Consider the following 16,505-nt stretch of genomic DNA (forward strand, 5'->3'; position numbering starts at 1 on the left):
TCACACCATATATGATTAGAATTATTGTAAAAAAGATCTCGCTGTATTTGAAGGGAATGAAAGGAAATTCTACTCATTTAGGATTTCCAGGGCTAACATATCAAAATGTGAAACCTATCACAATCCATTATCAAGTCCTTCAAATTAAAACTTCAAATAAGGAATTTTACTTCAGTATCTTAAGTTAGAACAAATGCTCATTTCAGTTTTCTTTTCTTTTCTTTTTTTTTAAATTGGGATTATCAGAGGTTTTAGACCACTGAAGACAATTCTGTAGTGTTCAATGCAACTGACTCCTACTAAGTTTTCCAAAGAAATAACAGCTATTTCTTTAGGAACTCTTGAGCAATTCCTGCTGATAATGGTAACAGGTAGACTAGTGAAGAGGAAAATGGATTTTGCTTTCTCTACATTAATGTCAAGACTCAGTGTTTGCTTTCTTGTTAGCACCTCCGTCACATTGATTTGCACATTTATTGCAGACTGAGGGAGACACTGTGAAAGACTAAGCTGTGCAATTATGATTAAGATGAATGTCTTCACTTTACAAAACACTATTTACAGGCTATTTAACTTAGTAAATGTCACAGAACTTAGCAGCTAATACACTAGAAAGGAAGTATGAATTTTGGTGAGCTTATTGCAGCCTACATTTCTGCTTTAAATGTTGCAATAATATAGATTTCTTAGGAAGGAGCAGAAGCTTAGAGTGTTTACTATTTGAGTATCTTGATAAAAACCTGATCATAGCAACTACCTTGTAATACCTTTAGAGTTCTCTAATCAACTAGCAAAACAAGAAACTGAAGACAAATGTATTAACAGAATTGAAGAAGAATTGGATGCAAGTGTCCTCAAATTTTAACACCTAAAACAATAAGCAGTGTAGGCCACTGTGACAGATCACACTATGGCAACGGCTGAGACACACATCTGAGTGTCCATGCTGTTTCTAAGGAGTGGGATCCTTGGAGCAATTTTTAAAGGCTGCTGGGGCTCATCATCCTAGGTTCTTATCAAGTGCTAAGCAGACAAATGGTCCCAAAATCTGTAGTATATGACAAAAACAAAAACCCCCAAAACCCTTAATTACTATTCAAAGAATTGGGTTGCTTTCCTCAGTTCATATGCCTAAGGTAAAAGCTTTTGATATATCTACTGTGGCAGATTTCATAATAAAATCTCAGTACACACTAAGCTGAGGCTAAATATACTACTTACGTGTAACTATTTACTAGCACTGTAAGGCATTAAAGACACTAAAAGATAAGGGAGGCTTGTCTATTAGTTTGGTAAAGCATTATCACATTACAATTCTGTTTCTTGAATATAAATAAAGATGGAATACAAATATTTACCTTAGTGTTTGTAAAAATTTTGCCAAATGTCCGGCAAAGACGCCAGAAAAATTTGGAGAATTCATGGACACAGGCAGTTGAGGTTACATTAATTTTGCCCACTATTTCGATAAGCTGTGGTAACCTGAAGGTGAAAGGAGAGAAAAACAGCAGGGGCACACATGAATGACTGTCTCTGGGATACGTCTGCAAGAACACCTCCCCTATGTTCTCTATAAGCAAAGGTTTCAGATCCTTTGAAATGGTATTAATGACTCTACTAAATCAACTCTTCAAACACCAGTTTTAACTGCTTGTTATAAAAAAGAGAGTTTTCTGTGTGTGAAGCTAATGAGCTTCAATCAAAGATGTGATACATCACAGAACCTTGGTTTAAGAAAGCATTCATTCTAGACTCAAAGCTATTAAATTAGAATATAAAGTCCACTACTCCTAGTACTCCAGACAGAAGATCAGAGCAGACACAATAAAGATGAGCTTCTTTACACAATGTTACATATGCAGTGGGAGTTAATATCACCTTTCCAGTTTTGCTACTGAAGATGCCAATTTACGTTTCTTAAACAAATTAATCTATTTTATAAAATTCCTGTCTCAAACCTAAATATGAGCTATTTCACATTGAGTGAATTTAGGTATATATAATGGATATGGAGGCAGTAACTTACAACTGATTGACAACCCACAGTAAACTCTCCCAGCCTGTTGTGCCCTCATGTTCTAGTTGGTAATCGTAAAGTTCTAGCAGCACCGCCAATTGCTCACGACTTCCAATAATAGTAGACACATCTTGTAGAGGTGACATTGGCCGAGGGAACCTGGTCACTGTAAATAACAAACAAAAAAGCAAAATAAACCACACAGGAAAAAAAAATAGTTCTTCTGTCCAAAGCAAAACAAGGTTCTGATATTTAATTAAATTGCTTTAAACTTTAAATTTTACACATTAAAGAGAATTGAGACCCTCACACTTAATAACTAATTTAACAAACACTTACTAATGAAAACTAAGTTAATGTAGGTTAAATTAAAATCAAAGATAAGACTTCAGTAGAAAACATGGATTTAGTTAAAAATTGAATCTAATTAAAAATGTAGTTAAAAACAACAAAAATATGTAATTCCATTATATTGTTTATGCTAATGAAATAATCAAAATAATAAAAGATATTCTTCAGAGACTAAAGTTAAAAGCAGGGAAAATACTATTTCATAGGAGAGAATAATGATATAAAATATTGATGCTTCAGATGAAGAAATTTCTTTAGTAGTTAATTTTCAACCTTAAATGTTTTATTTAAAAAATTTCAATCAAAGTTAATGTAAAGTATTAAAGCCAGTGATGAGCAAGCTAAAATACAATCTATATAGATACTGTAACCAAGGTTCCATGTAGTACAAATAATAAAAACTCAGAGGCAGAAATAGGTTTTAAAGCTGGGTTGGGTGGTGGTGGCACACGCCTTTAATCCCAGAACTTGGGAGGCAGAGGCAGGTGGATCTCTGTGAGTTTGAGGCCAGCCTGGTCTACAAGAGCTAGTTCCAGGACAGGCTCCAAAGCCACAGAGAAACCCTGTCTTGACAAAACAAACAAACAAACATACAAACAAACAAAGCTGAAGATCAGAGAGGCAGAATAGTAAGCCACTAGAGAGACCTTTTTTACTTTTACCAATGCTCAGACCCACTAGACTACACTGTGTCTCTGCCAAACTTAAGACTCCACACTCCAGTGAGTTCCTATCTCTTTTCCTTTATATTCCTCTCTCTGCTCAGCCATACCGTTCCTGTCTCCAGCTCCATAGTGCTGGGATGAAAGGTATGTGACTCTCAAATACTGTGATAAGGTCTGAGCCACCACCACCTGGATTTGTCTCTGAATTGATCCTGTGTAGCCCAAGGTAGCCTTGAACTCACAGAGATCCCTTTGCCTCTGTCTCCCAAGTCCTGGGATTAAAGGTGTGTGTCACCACTGCCTGGCCTCTAGTGGTTTAGCTTTGCACTATGATCTTCAGGTAAGCTTTATTTATTGAAAAACAAATAAAATATCACTAGTCCCACATCTCAAACTTTAAAAAAATATGAAGGGAAACTGAAAAAAAAAACCCTCACCTTTAAAGCATGTAAATAAAACATAATACACACATATATATTTAAAAAGCTTAAGATATTAATAAAGCTTATAATCCTATGGATCACAATCCACAGATTTCTCCCCTTCACCACCTTTTTGATTTTTGAAACAGGGTTTCTTTGTAGCCCTGGATGTCCTGGAACTCACTCTGTAGACCAGGCTGGCTTTGAACTCACAAAGATCCACCTGCCTCTGTCTCTCAAGTGTTGGGATTATAGGTTTGCACCACTACATCAGACTCAGATTTCTTTTTTAAATTACATTTTAATTTTACCTGTGTGTATGCGTTTGGGGAGTAGTACATGTGTGCTAAAATATGCATGGTAGTCAGAGGACAGCAAGTTATCCCTTTCCACCATGTGGGAACTAGGGGTCAAACTCAGGTCGTCAGGCTTGGTTGCAAGCACCTTTGCCCACCGAGTCATCTTGACAGACCAGGATTTCATGGCATTATGGAATACCTACATGACAATTAAGTGAATAATGTATAACAGTAAGTTCATTAGCTATGTGTTATAAACTTCCAGATAGTAGTAAATACACCCAAAAGACACAGAAGGGTGCAGTATTTGCTCAAAATATATTTAATGCTATTAGGCTTCAGAAAATTTGAAATAGTACCTAACTTAAAAAATTTTAAAGTAAGATATTATTGTACTCTTGTGCTGCATAGGCATTCAACATTAAATGTAGAAACTCGTCATGACTGCTATCTGAAGTCTTCTATTTGCACTCGGAAATATGGGTAACATGGTTATCACTCACAACCTAGATTTCTGCTTAACTTCTCACTAGCCTTGCTCAGCAATAGAAGATCTGGATGATTAGGTGTTGCAGGAGCGCCTTCCGCTCCTTCAGCCAATAGCTGCTGAGATACCAGCCCACTGGGCGTGGTCTATTTCTCTTGTTTCTGGCTCTTGCTCCAGTGACTAAACTCCTTTCCTGGCTGTCAGTGTACTGTAAGTTTTTCCCCTAAAATAAATACCCCTTTGAATCCAAACTGGTGTGGGATTGTTTCGCACATTAATTAGGGGTATCTGGGTTTAAACTTCTACATTACATCGAAACATATATGATACAATTTCGACTAGGATTCTGTCATACTGGGCATAATCTGCAAGATATGATGGAATGAGTGCTTATATTTCAAAATCATTAACCTACAACTGGAAAATAATAATCACAATTAAAATAGATGAATTGAGACTCACTGTATTACGAAAGAGACTAAAGGCATTTTAAAATTTGAGACAAGCAAAAACAAAATGATGACAGGGAATAGGTAATTATGTCGAAAACTCAGCTAGAGAGAATACATTAGAATGTCAAGGTGGGCATGGTAGCACATGCCTTTAATTTCAGCACTTGGTTGCAGAGGCAGGTGGATCTCTGAAATTGAGTTCAAGAGAGCCAAGGCTATACAGAAAGACCCTGTTTCACAAAACAAAAATAAGAACAAAAGAATGTCTCAAAAGCCTCAAAATATTTTTCTGCTTATTAATAGTTTTAAAAACCTGAAAAATCTATCATACAACACTAGAGAAAGAGTCCCAGAGTAACATTTTAGTAAGATGGTAAAATAGCATCAATGAAACGTATACAGTAATTCTGCAGAATAACAGCTGCTAGGAATCGCTGGAGGTTAGTTTTAGAATGTCAGAGAATGCTACCTTGTTTACCACTGCACCCCAAATACCTGAAACAAAAGAACCTGAGATAAACTTCGGTTAACGTTATAAAATAACTGGCAGTAAAATCCTTGTGTTATCCTTTATAACAAATATAGCATTTAAATGAAGGATACAACTTTAACATTAAGCTAAAATCTGGGTGTAATGGTGTACACCTTTAATCCCAGCACTCCAGAGGTAGAAGTAGGCAGATCTCTGTCAGTTCTGGACAGCCTGGGGTATATAGAGAGACTCTGTCTCAGAAACAATAACAGCAGCAGCAGCAGCAGCAGCAGCAGCAGCAGCAGCAGCAGCAGCAGCAAGGCAAAGAGATATAGCAACAGCAACTAAAAACAAAAGATTGTTACTTGGCGTAAGGAAGACAATCACAAGAAGCAGTAGTTACATAAGTAAGGAACATGGTCAGGATGGCAAAGAAGTAAGTGGATGGCAGCTGCTGGCATTGAAGGGATATTTGTTAAAAACACGGAGAAGCTAAGAGACATCATAGGCTAAACTAGTTTCTAGTCGCCTCTCCCGGCTCTGGCTTAGAAGCAGGACTGCTACAGGTGTGTTTAGATAAAGTGAGATCATCTAGAAGGTGGGATCAGGGTAGGCTTGCTCCTATCTAATGCCTGACATCCTCACAAATATGGAAAAGCTGGGCACTAGGAGTCTGCAGAGATATGCAATGTGAAAAAAACAAGAGTCAGAGACACCTGCAAGCCAAGCAGCACCAAAGATGGCCCGCCCATAAATGACCAGATTTTAAGGAATGGGGCAGCTTTCTCTCAGTTCTCAGAAGGCCCTTCCTCTCCTAATCCCATCAAGTTATACTTCTGCCCTCAAGCTATGAGATAGCACATTTCTGTTATTTCAGATACTTAACTTGTGGTATTTTGTTAAGACAACTTCAGCAAACTAACACAGCCAACCAGGAAGAGGAAAAGAATTTAAAACAATAAGTACTTTAGTGGATGGTAGAGTCACAGAATGACTAGTTAGGAATTCTTATGGAGTTTTCCAAGTCTTTATCCTATGAAGTTTGATCTTTTAAAATTATCAATACAATAAGTCTTTATTAGAGCCACTAAGAGACACATATTTCACAAACCTGAAAATGTTCCAAAGCTATTTCAGACACAGGAACAGCTGTGTACAGCCTTTTCCTAGGTGTCGTGCGTAGGAGCAGCATGGCTGCCAACCACCTCATCACATCACAGATCATTTACTGTCCACTGGAAAGTGACTTCATGCATTTCTCCCCCACAACCCCAGTCCTGGGGATTGAATCTAGTTCCCCTCTCATGGATTAGGCAAGCATTCTGTCAATCAGCTGTACTCCCGGCCTGACTTCACATGTTTCTGAAGATAAGTCACTTTCTTTCTATGAGGTTGGGGAGAGAAAATCTTACTACATGCTTGTTTTTTTCTACCGCGAACACAACAAAAAATTATATTTATTATTAAAAATTACAACTATATTTATTCTACCCCATTGAAAACAAAATAGCAAGGGAAGAAATAATAAAGAGGAAACGACAATCTTCACACTAGCCCTAGTAACAATTAAGTAAGTCTTCTCATCGATTCAAATCTGAGACAGAAATGTCTATTCCAGCTTCCTAATAAAGTTTATAGAAACTTCCAGCCTTTGCTAGTATGAGACCCTGCCTCAACAAAGCATAAAACCTTACATAAAATCAACAAATAAGCAAAACACACCCATTCACCCAATGGGGAACAGAAGAAAGCACAACTATTGCAGAATAATCTCACATAGTTTATTCATAAAAGAGAAACCTATTAAGTTTTATCTCTGAACATAAGATTCGACACATTATACATACAAAACATTTGAATAACCATGCTGCTATGTAATGGGTAGAAACAAAACAACTCTTTGGGAAGCAAAACTGTCAATATTGTATCCCTTCTCTAAAGAGCTGAGAGTTGAGTACCTTCAATTTGTGGCACTTCACCATGCAGCGTGGCTTTGCTGGAGAAAGGCGCATTCTGAAGCACTAATGCAAAGAGAGATGGGATCAAGGACTGCAAGGCAGAAAGATACATGTGGAGCTTGTGTTCATCCAGCCCATGCTCTCCTTCCTGAAACAGAAGGGTGGGAGCTAATCTTAGGTTTCTGAAATCACATTGCAAGTTGGATGCATGACAGCTTCTCTTTCTATGGAAAACAAGCATTTAAAAACCTCTATGTTAGACCCAAACATGCACTTAACAGATCTGTCCATCCTAACTGTTATGAGAAGCAAGAAGGCATTGTAGACACGCCAGAGTCTTTACTAGGAAACACTGGGAAGAATTAGTTCCAAGGCTGGGAACACTTTTTCTGGGGAGTGTCTTATCTTCTGAAATTCTTGTATACTAGAGTGAGTCACAGGAGACACAACAAGTGTGATGCTGCTGATCCTGCAGGATCATCTGCTATTTCTGTTTCCTAAATGCTCTCAAGCACCTGGGGCCATCTGCATTTGCAAGGACTCACTTCCACAGATAAACAGAAAGAGAGAAATGACACAGAAGGCCAATGTTAAAGTGAAAAACAAAACAAAACACCCGAGGACTTATTAGAGATAAAGCAGTTATTGCATTCAGACAGATCTACTTGAGATGTCAGTTCACTGTTTTTTTTTTCTTTTTTCTTACAGAAACACTACTAGCTAATTAATTAGTATAGTGGAGACATTTAGAAGCAATGTGGTATAACTTACACCATAGCAAGGTACATACTAAAAAACAAGGTCTGGTTAATTATCAGATAGAAAGAATGCAAACACGTAAAAAAAAAAACCTAGATTTTCCTGAATATGCTACTTCAGTCTTAATTTTTATATATTTCCCCTAAGTGTTCACTGTGAAGTTTAGAAGGAACAGTCCAGTGTTTAGATTTAAGTCTATATTCATGTACATATGAGATCATCTAATAAATAGTTCTAAGATTTATGATAAAAACCTTAAAGGTCCTTGAAAACTTTGAAGCATAAAAGTCTAGAGTCAGAAACCAATTTGTATGACAGCTGGGGACCCTGACAAGTTACCTAAGTCAAACCCTAATTTCCGTGTAAAACACAAAACTCTCCTCAAAGGGTTCTAAGAGTGAAATGGGTTTTTAAATCTAAAATATTGATCTTTGCAGTATATATAGACACCCAAGAAATACTAGCTTCTCTGCTAGCCTCTAAAGAACATTTAGTACAAAAATGAGATAAAGACCCATCTATTATTTCTCAACTTTTCATCAACTCTTCTGAGTAGAATGAAGTTCTCTTAAGATGTCTATGCTTAAGTAAGCATAATTTATAGCATAGTTTTGACATCATAGAAATAAGAAGACCACAGACACTCTGCATTTAGTCATCTCTGGAATCTGGAACTGGAACTGATGTTTATGTAAAACACCATCATGAGCATCTTCAGAGCATCCGGGAAGAAGTGGCTTTCTGAACAATGTCTGCTATATTTCTAGGAAGATGCTCTTCCAGCCACTGTGTGCTTTCCCATCAAACTCCTCCTCTCTCCTCAGTGGTGATGTACTAAACTATTTGGCTAAGTGGTACATCTTGTCTCTGTTCCCCAATATTTCTCTAAGATGGTCTAGAACAGACCCTTTAAATTTATGAACTATATAAAAAAAAAGAGGAACTCACCCTGAGAAGCTTTTCAATCTTGTTCAGTAGTGTAGGTATAAGATGAGACTGTAAATTTCCAAGTTCAGTTGTCCAAGCAGCATAAGCTGGTAAAAATACTTGGTGTGTTGCACTAACGACTCTTTCTGAGGGGTCACCCAGGGCTGAAAGCAATAATTCAAAGCCCTGCAAAAAACAAACAAACAAACAAAAAAACAACAAAAAAAAACCCAACAGGTAAATGGAGATTGTTAAAAGAGTAAATTTCTACCAAAAATGTAATAAAATACAATATGCATTTCAAGAAATGTTTTAAGGAAGACAGTCATCTCCAAATCTTTCCCATTTTCTTGAGTGCTAGTGTATCTATGGATGAAGAGATGGGGCTGAAAACACGCACACTCATTTCCAATTTCCTGACAGTTGCTGGATTGAAAGCAGCTGTCCTTCCTGCTTATCACACCGACACACCATCTCACTGCAGACTGTCAAATATCTGAATCAGTACATTATTTGGAATTTATAACAGGGCAAAAATTCATGCTGAAAAACATACCTGCTGATATTTGTCAGGATCATCAATGTAGCCCATAATGACACCCAGGCTTTTGATCACAGCTTCTCTTACCAAATCTGCCTTATCTTCCATTAACATCTGTTGCAACATTGAAAGAACCAAGGAACTACGAATTTCTTTCTGAAAACAACCAATGTTTTTATGAGTTATTTATGCCATGATTTAATATGGTAATATTTAATAAAAATGCCAGTTACTGCTGTGCCTTAGCTTACTTTTAATACAATTTATTTTTACTTATAAATGTTGTGTGTAAGTGTGTAAGTATGGGTGTGTGCACACAAAGTCAGTGCCTGTGGAGAAGACAATGTCGGATCTCTAGAAGTGGCGTTTCAGGTGGTTGTGAGACACTTGATGTGAATGGTGGGAACCCAGAGTTGCATTAATGCCAAGCAGGGCTCAATCATTGAATTAAACCTCCAGCACACTACACCACTGCTCCCAGTTATGTTAAGGACTAAGCTTAATTAAAAGTTGAGGATAAAATAAAGTTATCAGGGGCTGAAGAGATAGATCAGTTGTTAAGACTCTACTGCTGTTACAGAGGACCAGAGTTCTATTTCCAACAGCCATGTCAGGCAGCTCACAGCACCTGTTAACCTCAATTATAGAGGTGTGCACACTGCTTCCTTGGAAACGCGTTCATGTGCAGCCCTCTACTTCTGCCTTTTCATGTAACTAAAAAGAAAATAAACCTTTAAAAACAGTCATCAATACTCAAATTCCTACCTTCTTTGTAGTTACTGAGACTTGTCAAGCCATAAAATGAATAAAGCCTAAACTTGGTCTGGCCCCTTTAAAGGAGATAATAAACCAAATAAAATAAAAACAAAGACTTGGTTTTTGTTCTAACTTTTTAAAACTTCTTAGATGAACAACACAAACATTTAAACCTGTGAGCTGTTTGTAATGAATAAGGCCTGTCATCTTAGCACACGGGTGGTAGGATACAGAAAGATCAGAAGTTCAAGGCCATCTTCTACACAGCAAGTTTTAGGCTATTGAGGGATAGATACAATGAGACTTTATCTCACAAAAAAACAAATGAACTTAAATTTTACTGCTACATCTCAGATGGAAGGCCTGGCCTCTATGTTAACATACACATTGTGAATTTGGGGGGAAAAAATCTAGAACATGAAGTTATGTAGATTTGCTTCAGAACTGGGGCACATTTTATCATTAAAAATCTATTTAAAAAGCCTTTACGCATTCAAAAGCTTTGTAGCAGTAGATGCAAACTTCCCGCAGTTCTAGAACCTACTCAATGTTCATTTTTATCACTGGAAAGGGATTTGTCTATTTGTTTGTCAAGTGACAACTTGATGGAAATGAAGATATCTGTCACATACCCAAGTTTGAATAAACACAGCTTGACAGTGTGTGCTTCTGCTGAGAAAAACTGATACACCAGGGAAGAAACCAGCTTCTGCCTCAGTGCTCAAGCAAGAATCTAAGTGCTTTTCCTGAAAACCCTGCCAAATGTCAGTCTGCAGCCAAAATATTTTCTATTATCACTTTCATCTTTGTGTCTAGAATATTACAAAGATTTAGGGTTTAAAATTTAGTAAAATTAACAATTTTACTGATTAAGCAAAGTCCTTTTTGAATGACTCTGGCTTGCTTTGGGAATGAATGCTATATAGAGCACAGTCCTTATCAGAGCATCTGAGGGCCAGCTCTCTGACAATGCCCTGCAGGAACACTGCTGCCCACACTGCTAAGCACCAGCACTGTATGTGTAAACACGTGAGGGACAAGAAAAGCCCTATTAGGAAAACACCTTCCACCTTATGGAACTCTTTGGGAGAATCAACTTCTGTAGCCGAGCGGTGGTGGCACACGCCTTTAAATCCAGCACTTGGGAGACAGAGGCACGTGGATCCTTGTGAGTTTGAGGCCAGCCTGATCTACAGCAGAGTGAGTGCCAGGACAGGCTCCAAAGCTACAGAGAAACCCTGTCTCAGAAAAACAGAACAGAACAGAACAAAACAAAGCAAAGAAACAAAAACAAAAAAAAGAACCAACTTCCCAGAGTCCTCAGAACATACTTGATGAACTACTCCACAGTTACATATACTATGCATGCACAACCAATCAGAATGTACTTATTTACAAAAAAAAAATGCATTAATGTAAGCTCCCTCTTCCCCCTACCCCCTTCTCTTTCTTTTGTTAAAATAGCATGGCTAAGAGAATTTGGATTAAAATGGACATATGTACTGTTAAACAGAAACAAAGAAAAAGGTTCTTACGGGGAGGTAAGGTGCCAGGGCTCCACAGGACTCTGCCACAAGCAGTCTTCTTTCTGGATATTTGTGATTAATCTGGAGTCAAAAACAAGCACATCAGTCAAATGGAAGCAACACACCCTCTCTTCTTCCAAAAAACAGTTACTTTTCAGCAGAATTAGTATTGAGAATATAGTACACTGTCTTCCTTTTCCACCTCTGGGACTGCCTGCGTGTCTATACCTGGGTCAGGAATAAGGGAATCAAGGGCAGCCTAAACATCAAGGCACAGGGGTATCTGTTAAAGAAAAAAGGGAAAATAAAAGATGAAGAATTGGCAAGGTATCTAGAAATCATGTGTTTGCCTAGGTCTAGGATCTCCTTAGCATGTCAGAAGAAGCAAGCACTTGTAGCAACAGGAGGTGGAGAAATCTTCTGGACCTAAGAGAACTGGCGTGTGATAAACACCAGTCTGTTTTCACCTGTGGGGCTAGTGGGGCTAGCCAATAGGCTGGCCATGCTTTAAGCAGCTACATGAGAACCTCTTTCCTGTTGGTGAATGCAAACACTGGGTCCGCCATGTGCTGACTACAGTGAACTGAAGCAAACTAAAGAAGTCACATGCTGGGTTAGTTCCCATATGTCTTCCTCATGGAATATAAATCTTTCCTTCACTGGGAAAGAAGTATATTGTGCTCATATTCCCATATCAAAAGATGACATAATTCAATAATGTTTTGGATGCCTAAAATTAAGAAAAGAAATTATATAGAAAGCTACTGGGCAACAAACTAGAGGTAGGTGGTGAGTCAGATCCCTGACCCACGATCATAAAGGTCACAAAAGAGAGATGGCAGAGATGTATGTAACAAACATCTCTGAGCTAAATTCAATCCGGTCACAATTGCTCTGAAAGCAGAGAAAGTTGGACTACCAGAGATTTGTGTTTACAGTTCCACCTCGTCCCTCTCAGTCTAGTGCACTGCACCTCAGGAAGAAACACACAAAATCAACTGCATTTCTTCAGTTAATGAATAATAAGATTCTCTTTAGCTTTACAAATAAGATATGAAACAAGCACAAAACATACATTCTGAAAGCTACAAACCACTGTGGTAGATATTTTGATGAACTTCTGTTACCCTAAACTCAGATCGGAAACACATAATTAGGACGGGAATCTTCTCCAGATCCATCTATAGATTAAATAAATTACTTGAAGAAAACAAAAACAAAAATAAAACCCAGCTGGCTTCTTTACAGAAATGAAAAGCAGTTCTTAAAATTCATATGGAGAAATAAGAGACCCATAGTAGCCACAGTCAACCTAGCAGTGCATTTGTTTTGGGGTAAACAAATGCTTTAATTTTTAAACTGGATGCATAGATGAATGTACCACTCTGTGAACACACTGACCATTCAGAGATAGACTGAAGCTAACACTGGAATTAACAAAACTCTGGGGGTGCTTTTGAAAACTAGCTCAGGCTTGTCTAGAACTCACCAGTACTGGAATTGCACACATGTACTACTACATGCCTGGCAGAATTTTTTACTTTTTAAATTTTCTTAGGGATTTTGAGGCAGGGTCTAGCCTTGACTCCTCCTGTCTCTGTCTCTTGAGTGCTGGGATTAAATGTGTTTATCACTGTGTTCAGTTTAAGTGCAAGCTAAAAAGAGAAAATGGAAAAACTAAAATCATCTCTTGTAGTCAAGCTTGTAGTCATGTTAGCTAGATTTTCCAGATCTACAGAGACGTATTTCAGAGGATAGGCATTCTTCAAACCTTTTAAAGACTACAGAATATGGCATTTAAAGTGTTTTAATAACTTAAGACTTTCCATGACATTAGATACATCTGTTCCTGGCAGCACCAATTACTTCAGGAGGATGATGGGCATTGAAGAGGCTCCTTATTGAGTTTGCTAGTCATTTGAGCAAGAAACTGCTTTTGCTTTGACTGCTTGATGGTATGCTGTGTGAAATGGACATTCAGGACCCACAGAGAAATGACTGTTGAACTTGCCTAAAGGTGAGACAATCCTTCGGGGTTCCTGCTTCATGAAAGAGTCTGCCAGATATTCTGCAGGACACAGAAGAAAGTGATGACAAACTGCCAATAGAGGTGGAACTATGTTTGAAATTTCCTGCTTCATGGAAAAGTCTGTTGGGTACTATGGGCCTGTAGGCTGAAGATGGATGCCCCAATATTACAGAAGAATTTTGGGTGACTGTCCAGGCAGCAAGATGCCTCTGTCAATTCTAGAGTTTTGGAAGTAGCTTACAATGCACTTCCTGTTTATTTAGGTGATATTATATCCCTCTGGAGTCTTTGATGAAGTTGAAGAATAGATAGGTATTATTATAGTTTTCCTTAGTTATAATAAAAGATAAAGTAGATATAAATATTGTAACTGTAATTCTTGCTTAACACCTGTTTTATTGTATGTAATGTTAAAGTTAAAATGTCCCTTTTTATTTAGACAGAAAAAGGGAGGTGATGTGGGATTCCCCTCTGTATGCTGTGAATACCATTGATTAATAAAGAATCTTCACTGGCCTGTGTGGGCAGAATAGAGAGGTAGGTGGGGAAAACTAAACTGAATGCTGGGGGAAAGAAGGTGGAGTCAGGAGATGCCATGTAGCCTCCGCTGGGAACAGATAAGCTGGAACCTTGCTGGTAAGCCACAGCCACGTGGTGAAACACAGATTAATAGAAATGGGTTAAATGAAGATGTAAGAGTTAGCCAATAAGAAGCTAGAGCTAATGGGCCAAGCAGTGATTTAATTAATACAGTTTCTGTGTGGTTATTTTGAGTCTGGGCAGCTGGGAATGAACAAGCAGGCTCCTACAACAGAATGGGAGCTGGAGAGATGGCTTAATGGTTGAGAGCACAACATGCTCTTTCAGAGGACCTGGGTTCAATTCCCAGGACCCATGGCAGTTCACACCTGTCTATAACTCCAGTTCCAGAGCTTCTGACACTCTCACACAGATGTTCATGGAAGCAAAACACCAATGAACATAAAATATAATTTAAAAAAAAAACTACTACAGTAAAATGAATTTGATTATAAATATATAAACTTGCTGTATTAAAGTTCTACACTTTGCAAACTGCAGGTATCTACAATGTATACAGGTTCTCCATTTGCACACATACTGTTAACTCTTCGTCAACTTGCTAAGTAAATAGCGCAAGGACTTTGTACTTGCTGGACCTTACTGCATCTAGAGTCTTGGTTCAACAGCACATCCTCAGAGGAGGACAAGTGTTCTACCATGCTCAGTCCTCTACTTTGTCTTTCTTTATACTGTTTTTCTAGTTACTACAGCAGTACCTGGCATAGGAATTAGTGTTTCTAAGTATCTGATGAATGAATGAATAAAGCAAAGCATCCTAAAGCATTCTTTTGTGCAAATAAACGATACGCAGAGCGATGGACAGTCATAATTCTCCTTCCATGGATTTCCCCATGTACTTTTAAAAGAAAATATAAACCTTCAAGAATAAGAAGAAAATAGCTAAGAAAGCCATGCAGGTAACTTACCTGTTCCCAACACTGTGGTAAAAGTTCAGCCTCCACACGTGTCGGTCCAACATGTCGTGCAAATGCCACACAGCCTGTCAGTATCATTTGTCTGAAAAATAATAGGAAAGAAACTGGTAGTGCATCAGAATATTGAATTACAACCACGAGTTAAAAAGAATTAAACAGCCAGTAACAGTAGCACCCCTTTAATTCCAGCACTTGGAGGTACACATATCTCTGTGTACCTTGACCAGCCTGGTCTATGTAAGTTTCAGGCCAGTAAGGGTTAGATGGTGAGACCCTGTCACAAAACAAACTTACACCAAGATAAATTAAAAAATAAATTGACAAGAAAAGAATCAATTCTAAACATCCTTATTATTGTTTCTCAATTTTTCACATTAGTGTCTTTATTATGTATTACAGTAACCTTCCACTCAATAGAGCCCACATGTACTAATACGAGCTTATTAGGAGATGCGCACTTATTCTTAACTGCACTGCTGAGATCTAGGGCCTCATGCCATCCAAGTTATACTCTAATCAAATCTTTGGGAATTGTACCACACAAATTCCCTATCATTTATATCTCCCTTTATTTCTATTTCTCAGTGTTTCTTTTTCATTTTTCTATTTCTTCTATTTTCCTCCACTTTAGAAAGCCAGTAAATTAAAGTGAATAAAAAGAGATATACTGAGAAATTCTATCACCTGCTTTCTCATGAGATATTCCAAATAACTGAGTATTTCTGTACCAACTACATACATATGTATGTGTTCCACAACTGTTAGATAACTGTAGAAAAGTCCAAGTATGGCGGGCACACTTGTAGGGCCAGTTAAGAGACTGCAGTAGGCAGATCTACGAGTTCTCTGGCCGACCAGCCTAACCTGTTCTACTCTAGACCTCTGAAAAAAGCTGCTTCAAGGGTCAGGTCTGGAGCTAGGCTAGTGGTAGAGCATCTGCAGATCACTGGTGAGTCCCTGGGCTCTATCCTTATTGCCGACAAGAGTAAAATTGTGCATTGTGTCTGAGGAAAGTACCCAAACTGTCCTATGGTGAACCGAAATTCTCGCGTGAACCCCCAAACCCTGGTCATAGTCATTGCCACACAAATTTTAAAATATTTCTTCATGATATGCATGTACTACTACTACATTAACCACATCTAAACATTGAAAAGAAAAAGTGATAGCTCTGAAATGCAGTTCAAAATAAAAAAGGTCAGATGGCCAGTATATTATTAATAGCACTGGAAGTAGGCTATTATAGCAGTAAAAAAATGAGACTACTTAGCTAGAAATATGGTATCATTTCTGGTTGTTGTCAAAGAACTGCAGAAAGTACCATCAT

General features: G+C 37.9%; 1 protein-coding gene across 5 annotated transcripts in view; it reads right to left on the minus strand.

The window, feature by feature from the left end:
- Relch (RAB11 binding and LisH domain, coiled-coil and HEAT repeat containing) overlaps positions 1 to 16,505 on the minus strand; it is an 85,012-nt gene that overhangs the window by 26,242 nt on the left and 42,265 nt on the right. For all 5 annotated transcript variants that reach the window (XM_041647458.1, XM_041647440.1, XM_041647465.1 and 2 more), the window contains 7 exons: positions 15,170 to 15,260; positions 11,642 to 11,713; positions 9,366 to 9,506; positions 8,831 to 8,995; positions 7,124 to 7,271; positions 2,027 to 2,183; positions 1,359 to 1,482 (listed from right to left, as the gene is read on the minus strand). In XM_041647458.1, coding sequence (XP_041503392.1) covers positions 1,359 to 1,482; positions 2,027 to 2,183; positions 7,124 to 7,271; positions 8,831 to 8,995; positions 9,366 to 9,506; positions 11,642 to 11,713; positions 15,170 to 15,260 — 898 coding nt within the window. The remainder of the gene's footprint in view (positions 1 to 1,358; positions 1,483 to 2,026; positions 2,184 to 7,123; positions 7,272 to 8,830; positions 8,996 to 9,365; positions 9,507 to 11,641; positions 11,714 to 15,169; positions 15,261 to 16,505) is intronic.

Source organism: Microtus oregoni, unplaced genomic scaffold, assembly GCF_018167655.1.
Source record: "Microtus oregoni isolate MIOR12 unplaced genomic scaffold, Mior012 000003F_ref0000135, whole genome shotgun sequence".
Classification (NCBI taxonomy): Eukaryota; Metazoa; Chordata; class Mammalia; order Rodentia; family Cricetidae; genus Microtus; species Microtus oregoni.